General features: G+C 38.2%; 4 protein-coding genes across 4 annotated transcripts; 2 read left to right on the top strand and 2 right to left on the bottom strand.

The window, feature by feature from the left end:
- The first annotated feature begins 190 nt into the window (after positions 1 to 190).
- Positions 191 to 1564, top strand: LOC104715600 (stem-specific protein TSJT1-like). Its single transcript, XM_010432993.2, has 4 exons — positions 191 to 295; positions 351 to 403; positions 900 to 1176; positions 1298 to 1564. The coding sequence occupies exons 1-4, from the start codon at positions 191 to 193 to the stop codon at positions 1562 to 1564; spliced, it is 702 nt and encodes a 233-aa protein (XP_010431295.2).
- Positions 1565 to 2930: 1366 nt separating this feature from the next.
- On the bottom strand, positions 2931 to 4729 carry LOC104715599 (F-box/FBD/LRR-repeat protein At3g52680-like). Its single transcript, XM_019230367.2, has 4 exons — positions 4587 to 4729; positions 3618 to 4467; positions 3407 to 3541; positions 2931 to 3302 (listed from the first exon to the last, which is right to left on the bottom strand). Exons 1-4 carry the CDS (start codon positions 4595 to 4597, stop codon positions 3015 to 3017), a joined length of 1284 nt encoding a protein of 427 aa, XP_019085912.2. The 5' UTR covers positions 4598 to 4729; the 3' UTR covers positions 2931 to 3014.
- A 1979-nt stretch (positions 4730 to 6708) lies between these two features.
- On the bottom strand, positions 6709 to 9708 carry LOC104711817 (purple acid phosphatase 22-like). The gene is made up of 6 exons (XM_010428587.2): positions 9507 to 9708; positions 8948 to 9239; positions 8332 to 8723; positions 7874 to 8047; positions 7666 to 7748; positions 6709 to 7303 (listed from the first exon to the last, which is right to left on the bottom strand). Exons 1-6 carry the CDS (start codon positions 9606 to 9608, stop codon positions 7096 to 7098), a joined length of 1251 nt encoding a protein of 416 aa, XP_010426889.1. The 5' UTR covers positions 9609 to 9708; the 3' UTR covers positions 6709 to 7095.
- Positions 9709 to 10311: 603 nt separating this feature from the next.
- On the top strand, positions 10312 to 11859 carry LOC147938959 (uncharacterized). The gene has a single exon (XM_087465817.1). It carries the CDS (start codon positions 10312 to 10314, stop codon positions 11857 to 11859), a length of 1548 nt encoding a protein of 515 aa, XP_087321943.1.

Here is an 11859-nt window from a genome sequence, read left to right as displayed (position 1 = left end):
CGTGGTACAATCGTAAAGCTCAGCGAAGGGCCAAAATCGATTTGTTCTTCTTTATTTTTCTTTCCCGGTTCTTTTCTCTTTCTTCTCTCTTCACTCAGTCAGTAGCTTCCTCTTCCCCAACTTCATCCTCTTTCTATTTTTTTTCTCTGAAATCTCTCTCTCGAAGCTTCGGAGGAAAAAAAACAAAAAAATGCTCGCAGTTTTTGCAAAGGAGGTGGCGCCGTTCCCAGAGCTGGACAACTCGTCGATGAATCTGTACACCGCTGACTCCGTTTCGGCCATGGAATATGCTCTGGCAAAACACTACACTTACTTACCTGATCCCAAATTCGTTTATGATTGATCTTCAGCCATGGTGTATGCTTGCGACTACTCTGGATCAGAAGAATTCTATCATCCCTCAGTAAGATTACACTCCCAATCGATGATTTCTGCTTTTTAATTTTAAAAGCTTACTTGAGAGTTTTATGGTACGAATCGACGAAGGATTCGATTAGTCTTGTTTGTTTTGTTGAGAGAGATCGCCATTTATGGTATGCTTAGGGTTCCTTAGAGGTTATATTACTTGTAGAGTGGTTTGAGATGAAAATTCCTATTTCTGGATGGTTCGATTCGTTAGAGATCGATCGCTATGATTTAGGGATATGGAACTGTAGGTTATGTTGTTGAGATCGCGCGATTAGGATAGATAGAGTATCTCAAATTGATTTGTTTCACCTTCCTAATTCTCTCTACTTGCTCTGTTGTATACTTTGTAATTTGTACATCAGTTTCACTCTTTCCTTTTCCTATCTGTCTCCTTCTCGCCTTGCTGTTTAGTTCCTCAGTCAGTCAGTATCAAAGAAAGATTCACAAGTTCTTCACTAAAGATTTTGTTCTTTGTGGCTTACCTTTTGCAGACTTTGCCAAGCAAAAGACGATATCTTCTGTCTAATGAGCGGTAGCATTGAGAATATAAACGAATTGGCTGTTCCTTTCCACTTCAACAAGGAAACTGATCAACTTACCATAGTGTTGGAGGCTTATAGATCACAGAGGCGGGTTAATGATGGTCCAGAATCAAAGCTTTCAAAGGATCAACGAGAGTTTTATTGGTTAAGCTTTGTAAAAGCTCTCAAGGGAAAGTTTACGATCCTTCTCTTTGATAACTTGAAGAAAACGCTCTTTGCTACTACTGTAAGATAAAACACGTCCCATCTTCATCTCTATACTTACGATTTGATTTGAAGCTGCTTGCTTATATGATACTTGAATGAATGCTTGTGTTTCATCTCTCTTTTTTTTTTTTTGTAAATAGGATCGTGATGCACATCTTCCTTTCTTTTGGGGAATTGATGTGAAAGGTGACCTTGTTCTTACCATAGATTCTGAAATGGCTAAGCTGGGGTGTCAAAGAGCTTATGGTTGTTTCCCAAGAGGTTGCTACATATCTACAGCAGATGGACTTAAGGCTCTTGATGATAAAAACAAGGTCCTATATGTGGAAGAAGATGTTGATAGTGTAGGCCATTCCTACATGAAGGTTGTATTTGATGTTGACTCCAACTCCACAGGAGGACATTGACTTGAGGGTTCCACTGAATCTACTGCTGGAAGCTAGCTATGAGCAACAAAAGTTCCAACTTGCTATTCATCTCTATGTCTACTAGTTCTGTTTCATGCTTCCTAGCTACTCTTATTCATTGATTCGTGTTTACAACTCTAGCTCTACTTCGTCTACTATTTCTCTTCCTATTCTTATTCACTGATTCTTGTTTTCAACTCTTAGCTATTGGAATATATAGAAAACTTCATGTTGCTATTCATTGTATTGTTACTTCCTCTAGTATTTGTGTTTCATCTCTTTGTACTCTTACTCATTAATTCGTGTTTTTAATACTCTTATTGATTAGTGTTTTCTTAGTACTCTTACTACTCATTCATTTGTTTTCTTTAGTAGAACCAATTTACTACAGAGTAGTTTCCTTGACGACCAAAGATTCTCTTGGGACATACTAAGAGCAATCTATAAAAGTGACCTGAAATCACTGATGCGTTAAAAGGAAAGTCTGTCTCTTGTACATTTCCATGGACTGTTTAATTTGTAGGAAGTAACTCTTTCTGGCAGATGGTTTCTAAGCAAGTACCATGCCCACTGATATGTACCCTGTTCACTGCTCTGCTCGGAGCAGTCTGCTCCTATGAACTGGACTAAAAACATATATCTTGGCAGCATTATCATGTAATGGCCTAGGTTCAAGCCGTTAAGAAAATGAAAATTGGCTTCTGACATGCTTATGTAAAAAAGTTTTAAAGCAGACGTTAGCTATTGGATTCCCCTGTAACAACACACCCATGAGATATTCTGTGCTAATAATATTTAGACAGGGAGTCTGTCACAACAGTTTATAAGTGAGGAATCAGACAAAAAAACAAATCATGTTTTCAGGTTTAAATAATGCAAGTTAAGCTACCTGATTAGCTGTAGATGTGATAATGCTGACTGGGACAGTGAAGGTAACGACCATGAATGATGCTAGAACTCTACAAGGAGTCCCTACCAAGGCATATGGATCTGTTCGTTTATGAAAATGCAGAGAACAAGATATAGTACTACTGAGATAGAGCGCAGACCGTAAAACCACCAAATTGGTATGTGTACTTCCTCATCAACCTCGTGTGTATATCCATCTTGGCCAAGGTTGAAGCTCGAATTTGTATCCATATTCCCGTTAAGTTAAAGCTCAAACATATTACTCATCCAAAACCAGCATAAATCCTCCTAACCAAATTAAAGTAACACCATATTCTAGTCCATTTCTGACATGAAAGACGGGTTTAATTTCTAGCTAAATATATTGTGTTCTGCCTGAAATATATGGTCCTTTTCATTTGTCTTATGTACTATTGGTCCTTTTCACAAAATCCACCATACCCTGAAATCCAAAACCAGTTTAAATCCCTTCTAAAGCAATTAAAGTAACAATATACAGTAAAAGCTCTATGTTACTAGAAGAGTTAAAATACATATAAGATTATTCAAACACAAGGTGGCATGAATCTGAAGCCTTGACCACACCATTCATCTCATTGAGCATTTGAAGCTTCTCTTTCCAGTCAATGGGTCTTGTGGAGAAAGTTGCCTTCTTCAGACATCTTGCATTCCTTAGAATGTATGTAGCCACCCCTTTCTCTTCTTCTCTTCTCCAATCATATTTTTTCCAGACAAATGTCTCAAGGTGGGACAATAAACACTTAGGAACCCGCTTTGGCTTCTTCCATTTCCCGCCAACCACACCATCTTTACTAAAATCCTGTTTTTGCTAATGAGACAAACATGCGGCAAAGGGGAATGCAATATTGTATATTACTATTAGAGACCTTCAAATATATATCTAGGCCGACTACCGATAATGAAATAACTTACATCAATGAGCTTGAGGACTTGTAGTTTAGGAGAGCTCTCGAGCATGATCGTAAGTAGATTCCACCACTCCGCTTTATGTGTATACATCTCTAGATATATCAGCTGATAGAAAATCACTCCAGCAGGACACTTAATCTATACATAAAGATCATATTATTAAAGCTATACATAAATAACAAATAAGTTTAAACTTGAAAGCATAGTTGTTTACCTTCAAAGGTGATAAGTCCAAGGAAAGACGCTTGGCTGACTTGAGTGATCCCATAATCTTCTCATTGACTATCTTAGAAATGTTGCTAATATTTGCCTCAACTAGCTCTGGCGCATCCTCAATCAGACAATGCTCATAACTTTTTAACTTTTCAATTTGCAAGTATTTCAAAGAAGGAGCGTTTATCACATAGCCCCCAATATCTTGTCCACTTATGCGATCACGAAGCCATAGTCTCTTCAAAGATGGAACCACAATAATAAAATTCTTTACATAATTAATAGGGCAAGCTCGATGCACGAGCAAATCTTCAAGATTAGGGCAGCCAGATAAAAGGTTACAAATGGATTCATCGTTTTTGTACGTCACAGAGTCAAGGTGAAGAGTTCTAAGAGACTTCATAGAAACTGGAGAAGGAAGATCAATCTGAATCGGAGGATTCTTGAGTTTCAAGGTATCAAGTGTATCACAGAAAAGCAGGCTACTCGGAAATCGGACTGGCAGGGAAAAGGAAATCCAAACTTGGAGTACGAACTCACGCACATTTCGTGCAAATGCAATTCCAGCCCATAGTCCTACATCTATATCATCACATAAACCTGTGAGATGCAAACTCTCTAGAACTGGAGCTTTATGTAAAAGCAAAGACCTGCCAATATTCTCTGCAGTTCTCGAATTCTCAGAGTTGAACTCGAGTTTCGGTACCAACTTCCATAGAGACAGCCATCGTTTAGACAAAACACTTGTGGCTATGACAGTTTTTGTTGGAAGGGAAGACAGTATCTTTAGAAGCAAGTCTTCAGGCAACTCACTGATCCTGTCTTTTCCCATAACAACTCGAATTCTCAAACTTTCACCAACAAACACCAAAAGAAGACAAAGATTAAGAATTAGGGCTTTAGAATTAGAGTTAGCTTGCAGTTAAAGAAACTATATAGAACGATTTGCGCCAGAAACAGAGAAACATACCAGCGTTCCATTGTCGTTGATAAGATAAGAGACGACAATTTAGTAGTTTAGCGAAACCTCTTTCAGATTTATGCCTTCCCAGTTCCCAGTGTCAAAAACGCTCCAAACCCAAACGCAGTGTAATCGAGAGACCCAATATAATTACTTTTCGAAACTGTCTTTAAGTTATATATATTTTGATTACACTTTGTGATTGATTTGTTATTAGATCGATTCGAGAGAGATAAACAGTTTGCAGACGAAAAAAAATTAGAAAATTTAGGAAAAAATTAGTTTTAGGGGTTGCAGTTATCAGCAGTTTTCTTTTTTTTTTTTTTTTTAAAAAGAAAAAAAATTGCATCCTACGGTTCTTAATAGCCTATGGGAAAATAAATGTTCATATTCTATTTTGGTCCAATAAGAAGGAAAAATTCTTCAGGAGACAAGGTCTAAGGTACTCTGCTCAGATCTCCTTGTAGTCATCTGCACATTGAACCTTGTCTCTTTGTTCTCTTTATATCAACAGCATGATATAAGCCATAAACTAGAGAAGAAGAAAAAGGATCATACCAATAGCATGAAGCAAACAACTTCGCACCAACGACCACTGGAGGAGGCTTACTCCATATATTTTAGGTTCTTCTTAAAGATATGTTTTGTTTGTTAGCCCTTTGAAAAACCCATGACTCAAAACTGTATTCCAAACTACATATCACAAGAAATAAATAAGATTAGAACGAAGAAATCAAAAGCGTTTGTTTTGAAGAAGCAAGTTAAAACCAAACCAGAACAAAGGAGTTTAAAAGTTAAGGTCACTGATAGTGATTAAAGAGCAATCACATTCTTTCTAGGAGAAATTACTTGAAACTCTTTGTGGTTCTATATATAATCTTAATAAGGAACCACATGCCTAGATAAATATTTCAACTGAAAAATGTAAAAGGTAGAAACTTATATAATCATTCTTACAGTCACTTCAGATTTTCTAACACTGAGAGAAATCATGGAGGGTTACAGACTAATACTACACCACCGAAACCTAATTCATAAACTAAGAGAGACAAATGTGAACTAAGAGTCTAAGACTAAGATTGAGACAACCTCAATTAGGCTGTAATCAACTTACCAAAACAAATAATCGAAAATAAAAGTAGCAAAGAGTAGCTCAAACACTCTACCCGCAACCACCTGCAAAAACATCTCGGGTGCTATAAAAACAAGAATGCAACTGCAATCTACACTTTGTCTTGATGATCAGAAAATGGTAGTTTACACTTACAAGAGGTTGATAAAATGCTGAGTTTTGCACATATTCCCAAAATAGCTACCAACAATGTTAATGCCAAATGTCACTTGAGAAGATTAAGAGAAGGTTACACACTAGTACTACACCACCAAGAGCAAATTGCTTTATAAACTAACAGAGACAATTGTGAAACTAATTAAGACTAAGACTCTTTGTAGCAAGCGGAAAAGGGCTACGAAAGCTTCAGCAGACACATGAGAAAATTAAGGTTGAGTGGATGACTCTTCCTAGAAGCAGAGTCTAATGATATCTCACAAGGATTTTGACTTTTGTACAGTACACTCTTTGGTTCTCAAGTCTGGTTTCTTTGACTTTCCTTTCTAAATGGGGTTTTGTAAGAGCAGCAGATGAGGGGTTTTGTTTACAATCTATCATGCATGTATCCTCTCCTCTGGATGCCTCATCTCTGTCCCCTTTCATTTTCAGTCTTTTCATTCCGTTTGTCACGAGTCTTAGGGTAGAAAAAGGACAAAAGGTCATGCACTTTTATTTCAATATTGATATGAAGAAATTATTCAATTGAAATGAAGATTTGATATTTGGATTTTAATGGGTTTATATTACATCCCAGTCCACAGGCGTTTTTAAGTTTATTTTGATGATATGCTTAGCTGTTTATTATAGTTCCTATGTTCAGAGCCAAATGACCCAATAGCGAGATGCAGGAAGATGTTGGATAATATATTCGAGAATGATTTGGTTGCTTATATTGATGTTTGTTAGTTTATGATTCACTTGAAATCAATCATTTGGATTCACAGTTGAAAACGAAGCTTCAAGAGTGACGACTGATTGAAGCAGAAGAACAAGGATTTTTGCAGAGTAACACACAAGCCATCAACAGTTCAACATGTGTATCTATCAAACACTCTAGTTAGCTCAGAAGGTTTCAGGTCTAATAAAATAGATGAAGACTCTGGTACACGCGAGGCTCTTAGTCCCACGTGGAGGCTCACGTGCGAAGCTCGTTAGGCGGTTTAGTGTTCTGCACCCACTCTGTTTTGAAACAGAGGATAAAAGGAGCTAGCTTAGATAACATGCAACTAGTCTTCTCCTATAAACAAGGAGGACTTATTCAAAACAAGAAATTAAACGTCAAAAAAATGCAGAGTAGTTGCCAGGTTCTGAAGGACTTTATTCTTCATACTTGTAGTTCCTTACTTTTCTACAAGCGATCCAATGAACAGAAGAAGTCTAAAATGTTTATTTTTGGTATATGATGATTTATAGCTCATCTTTGGAATGACTCGAAGGCCAACATGGCGATGATGTGCTAAGACTATCAAGCCAGATTTCATCACCAGGACGTGAGTTCGAGTCAGTGTTTCTATGCCACGACCAATGTGCTCGTTTCCCGTCAATAACCTTCAGTCTCCCATGTCCGAAACTTGATTCGCGATATTCTGATAATTTTGAATGATGCTTCTTATACCTGTAATTCAAGTTATATGAAAACAAGAAACATATTGATAAATTCATTTTAAATAATCAAACTTATTAAAACAAAAACCTTTGGTTTGGTGGGAAAGTATGAAACTATATTTGTTGGATGTTTGACAAAGTCTAAAGTAGAATAAATCAAGCGAGGTTTTAGTAGTTTGAATAAGTATTTCTAGTTGCAGTTTCTTTCGGAGTTAAGCTCCTTATATAGTTTTTCTCTGTTGTGGTTGTAAGGGTTGTATAAAAAGTCATTGTTCTTCTTTGATCGAAGAATACAAATCATTCAGACTATTTCATTTGTTTACTTAGTTCTGTTTCCATTAATATTTAGATATATAATGAGAGGTGACTTACGGTGGTGCAAGGCTTCTGCCTCCGCCACCGATGGTGATGTATATAGGTCCACATGAGTCGGCCTTGTTGTTATATACACGTTTCTGCATTAATCACAAATTCACAATTCGACATCAATTAACCCTTAAATGATACATTAACAATGACTTTAATGAAGTCTTAAAATAGGAAAATAATATATTGTGACTAACGAAGATTGAGGACTTACGAAACGTTCGTAGCCATGAACATGGCCGGAAAAGACGACGTCGACTCGAGCACTATAGAGCAAAGACTCCATAGCTTCCCTCATGCTCTCTCCCTCACCTTTATGTGCCTCGTTCGTGTTGTACCACGGGGCGTGCATCAACACTATCACCCACGGGGTCGTTTTACGGTCAACCTTTTTACAATACAAAAATAGAAAGAAAAAGAACCCAGTTAATTGTCAAGAATTTATAGAAATTTTTAACTACGTAACATTTTATAATTATGGGTCCCTTATTGTGTAAAAAAAATTCGGCTTTTTTCTTCATGTCAAATTTATTTACTAAAAACCAAAAAAAAAACTTCAAATAATTCCAACTTATGTTTTTATATAAAAAATATCTACCCGGCATTTTTGTGTGAAAGGGATGAAATTATTATGTGTTAAGCATTTTTCCAACTTAATATCGACAAACTAACCTTCGCTAAATTGGCCTCGAGCCATTGATACTGATCGGAATCAGAGTCAAATTTGGTGTAAGAACCGAGCATAACCGTGTGGACACCGGCTACATCAAAAGAGTAGTACAGGTTGGAGTCAGAGAGGCTCTCAGCGTACGGCATTTTCCACCGAGCATTGTATGACGTGAAGCCTAGATAGACTTCCTTCTCGTGGTTTCCTTCAGTAACCATCCAAGGACGCTTGCTCGCGAGTGGCTCCACCAAGCTACCAAAAGAGTCCCAAAGTGACTGACGTGAGTAGTAACGATTGCCAGCGTAGGAGAGGTCGCCAGGAAGTAGAAAGACGTCGTAGTCTTGACTCTTTATCTGAGATAATGTTGCATCTGTCGATTCGGTTTGGCCTAGGTCACCTTCAATATTTCATCAAAAATATCTTTCATTAATTTGACATGAAAATTTGGTCCATAATTAACCCGTTTGAACCAGAACCCCAACATATAGAATAGTGTCGTGAAAATAATCCGATCCAACCCAACTTGTTCATGGATTGAGTGTTTTGTGCGTTAGATTCAACTCAACAAATCATAAAAGAAAGATGATGAACATAAAAGAAAAAGTCTTTGAAGTAGGTTACCTACGATTGCGAACTCGACCGGAAAAGTTGACGGAGGAGTCTTAAAAGAAAATTCAGGACCGTTGCCACCACAACGATAGTAGTAAATGGTGTTGGATTGGAGAGGTCCGATCTTGACGTGGTGGATTTTTCCGGAATTGTAGAAAAGGTATCCGTAAGAAGTGCTTTCTCCGGTGGCTTTTCCGTCGTACTTTCCTGGTTGTTTACCGTATTCCACCACCGAATCCACCTTCTCGTCTTCTGTTATGAATGTTACTCTCATGTAGTCCTTACCCGCCAATGATACGTGCACCTTTAATTTATCAAATATAACTTATATGTAGATTAGTAACAGAATGTAACATGAATATATATGTGATAGATTTAAGAACATAACTAAGGAGATCAAAGATATCCATCATTCAATCTACCTGAATACAAATACATTGTCCTTAATTAAGGACTATACTGTACATCTTACATTCCATAACAAACCGAAGATGAAAGTATAAGAAATTAATAAAACAGGGAATACTTTTGAATTGAAAATATATAGAGAAAGAGAGTTAAATCAAAGAACCTGTTGTGGATCAGATTTGGAGTCGTCATCAGCTTGAGATATGAACGGACAAAGGAACAAGAGAGTTACACAAAGAAAGAGACCAAGAAGTTTCATCTTCATTAATGTTTGAAAGAGGTTAAGTTTGGTGAAGAAGAGTTGATTAATATTGAAGAGATCGGTGGACGTTTTCAGGTGTGTCTATACTTTTATACATCTCGTTAACCATCGTGTCAACTTACTTCATTTCCCTTTTTATATTTAATCCAAAATATCTTACTATATACTATATATTATATACTATTTGTGAGTTTTGCTTGCAGCTTTCTTTTATGTATTTGGTGTATTATTTAACGAAGAATAATGGTAAAGTCAATGCTTGAAAGGTTTACTTAACCTTAAAGAATTGGACCCAAGAAAATAATTAAACAAAGATGAGATGCTTTAAATAAAGGTTTTAAGATGTATAATGTCGTCCGATCCGTGGATCCGTATGTCTGCGTATGAACATTTTATCGATAGGGCAAATAATTCTGATCGTTAAGACAGTAATTAGCAGATAAACTTTGCCGATCGAAGAAATTATATACGTTAGGATTTTCAGTAATTTTGCAACACAGTATAAAACTTTGCGTTGAACGGTAGAAGATATAAAATGAAACACAATATCTAGTAAAGTATTAATAAATACGAAAGTAAAAAAGTCCATTGTTTGGCTATCATCCTTTCCCATCTGATCAATAAGGCCGCAACCGAGGGTAAATTTGGCTATCATCCTCGATGTCATAATTTAGTTCTCACCCATCTTTACTTCGCAGACGACCTCATGGTTTTTGTGGAGGGTACTAAACGATCAGTAGAAGGAATCATAGAGATCTTTGATGAGTTCGCTTGTATTTCAGGACTGAAAATCAGTTTAGAAAAGTCCACTCTATTTATGGCTGGGATATCACCAGAGCTGCAGACGGAAATACAGTCAACTTTTCCATTTGAGATTGGCACTCTACCTGTTAGATATCTTGGACTGCCGCTTCTCACCAAAGCTATGTCCAGGGGTGACTATCAGCCACTTATTGATAAGATTCGAACGAGAATAAGCTCATGGACTGGTCGGTTCCTTTCTTATGGCGGTAGGCTTCAGCTCATCAAATCTGTCCTCCTCAGCATTACAAACTTCTGGTCCTCTGCTTTTCGGTTACCAAGCAGTTGTCTGAAGGAAATAAACAACTTGTGTTCCGCTTTCTTGTGGAGTGGTCCGGACTTGAAAACACACAATGCTAAAGTGGCTTGGGATGCTGTCTGCTTACCTTTCGGTGAGGGAGGTCTTGGCCTGCGACCACTAAAGGAGGTAAACACCGTTTGTGGCCTTAAACTTATTTGGAGATTGCTCTCTACGAATTCCCTATGGAGTCAGTGGGTGCATACATATCTTATCCGGCAATCATCCTTTTGGGACGTCGGGGACTCGCCTCAGCGGGGTTCGTGGATGTGGCGGAAGTTGCTCAAACTACGAGGGTTAGCTAAGCAGTTTCACAGCAAAGACATCAAATGCGGTCGTACGACTTCGTTCTGGTATGACTGTTGGTCTCCAATGGGTAGGCTGCATGATTTGTTTGGTGACCGGGGTTTTATTGATCTTGGGATCTCAAAACAAGATACGGTTGAATCAGTTATGCTACACCACAGGGTGCGGCGGCATAGAGTCGACTCTCTCAACGCAGTGGAACGCCTCATTACCACTGTCACTGCTAAGAGGAAGCCGGATGCAGTTGATGTGCATTTGTGGCGTCATAGAACTGGTCCAAAGAAAAAGTTCTCGACAAAAGACACCTGGCTCCAGTTACGCATAACCACGCCTGTGCAACACTGGGCAGAGGGTGTTTGGTTTCCTCAAGCAACCCCAAAATATGCTTTTTTGACTTGGCTCGGCATGCTTCATAGACTCTCCACTGGAGACAGAATGTTGAAGTGGAACCAGTCTGTTGACTCCTCTTGCTCGTTCTGCTCGGCACCCTTGGAAACTCGATCTCACATCTTTTTCCAATGCTCTTACTCGCATCAGATTTGGCATGCGCTCACCTCGAGTTTCCTTGGGGTTCACTCAACATCTGATTGGGAATCCATTAAGACCCTCTCCTCGAACTCAACCCTTGACAACAATCTCCGGCTGTTACTACGATGTTCTCTTCAGGTTGCCCTCCACTCCATTTGGCTTGAACGCAATAATCGTCGCCATGGTGAATCCCCTGTACCTGCCACTACCCTGCTTCAACGGATTGATCGAACCATCAGAAACAAGCTTCTGCTCCTTCAAGATTCGGGAAACCGTTCATCTAGAGAGGCTCTCACCCTATGGTCCACCACTAGAATCTAA

Source organism: Camelina sativa, chromosome 9 (assembly GCF_030686135.1).
Source record: "Camelina sativa cultivar CO46 ecotype springtype chromosome 9, ASM3068613v1".
Lineage (NCBI taxonomy): Eukaryota > Viridiplantae > Streptophyta > Magnoliopsida > Brassicales > Brassicaceae > Camelina > Camelina sativa.
The sequence above is the reverse complement of the archived record's forward strand: the minus strand, read 5'-3'. Positions and strand labels throughout refer to the sequence as shown.

Coding starts and splice junctions, on each gene's coding strand:
- LOC147938959 (XM_087465817.1), top strand. CDS start 10,312: ATGGTTTTTGTGGAGGGTACTAAACGATCAGTAGAAGGAATCATAGAG.
- LOC104715600 (XM_010432993.2), top strand. CDS start 191: ATGCTCGCAGTTTTTGCAAAGGAGGTGGCGCCGTTCCCAGAGCTGGAC. Junction 296..350: donor CGGCCATGGAATATGCTCTG/GCAAAACACTAC, acceptor ATTGATCTTCAG/CCATGGTGTATGCTTGCGAC. Junction 404..899: donor AAGAATTCTATCATCCCTCA/GTAAGATTACAC, acceptor TACCTTTTGCAG/ACTTTGCCAAGCAAAAGACG.
- LOC104715599 (XM_019230367.2), bottom strand. Junction 3,542..3,617: donor TGGACTTATCACCTTTGAAG/GTAAACAACTAT, acceptor CTTTATGTATAG/ATTAAGTGTCCTGCTGGAGT. Junction 3,303..3,406: donor AAGTCCTCAAGCTCATTGAT/GTAAGTTATTTC, acceptor TTGTCTCATTAG/CAAAAACAGGATTTTAGTAA.
- LOC104711817 (XM_010428587.2), bottom strand. CDS start 9,608: ATGAAGATGAAACTTCTTGGTCTCTTTCTTTGTGTAACTCTCTTGTTC. Junction 9,240..9,506: donor CCAAATCTGATCCACAACAG/GTTCTTTGATTT, acceptor GATAAATTAAAG/GTGCACGTATCATTGGCGGG. Junction 7,749..7,873: donor TTCATGGCTACGAACGTTTC/GTAAGTCCTCAA, acceptor TGATTAATGCAG/AAACGTGTATATAACAACAA.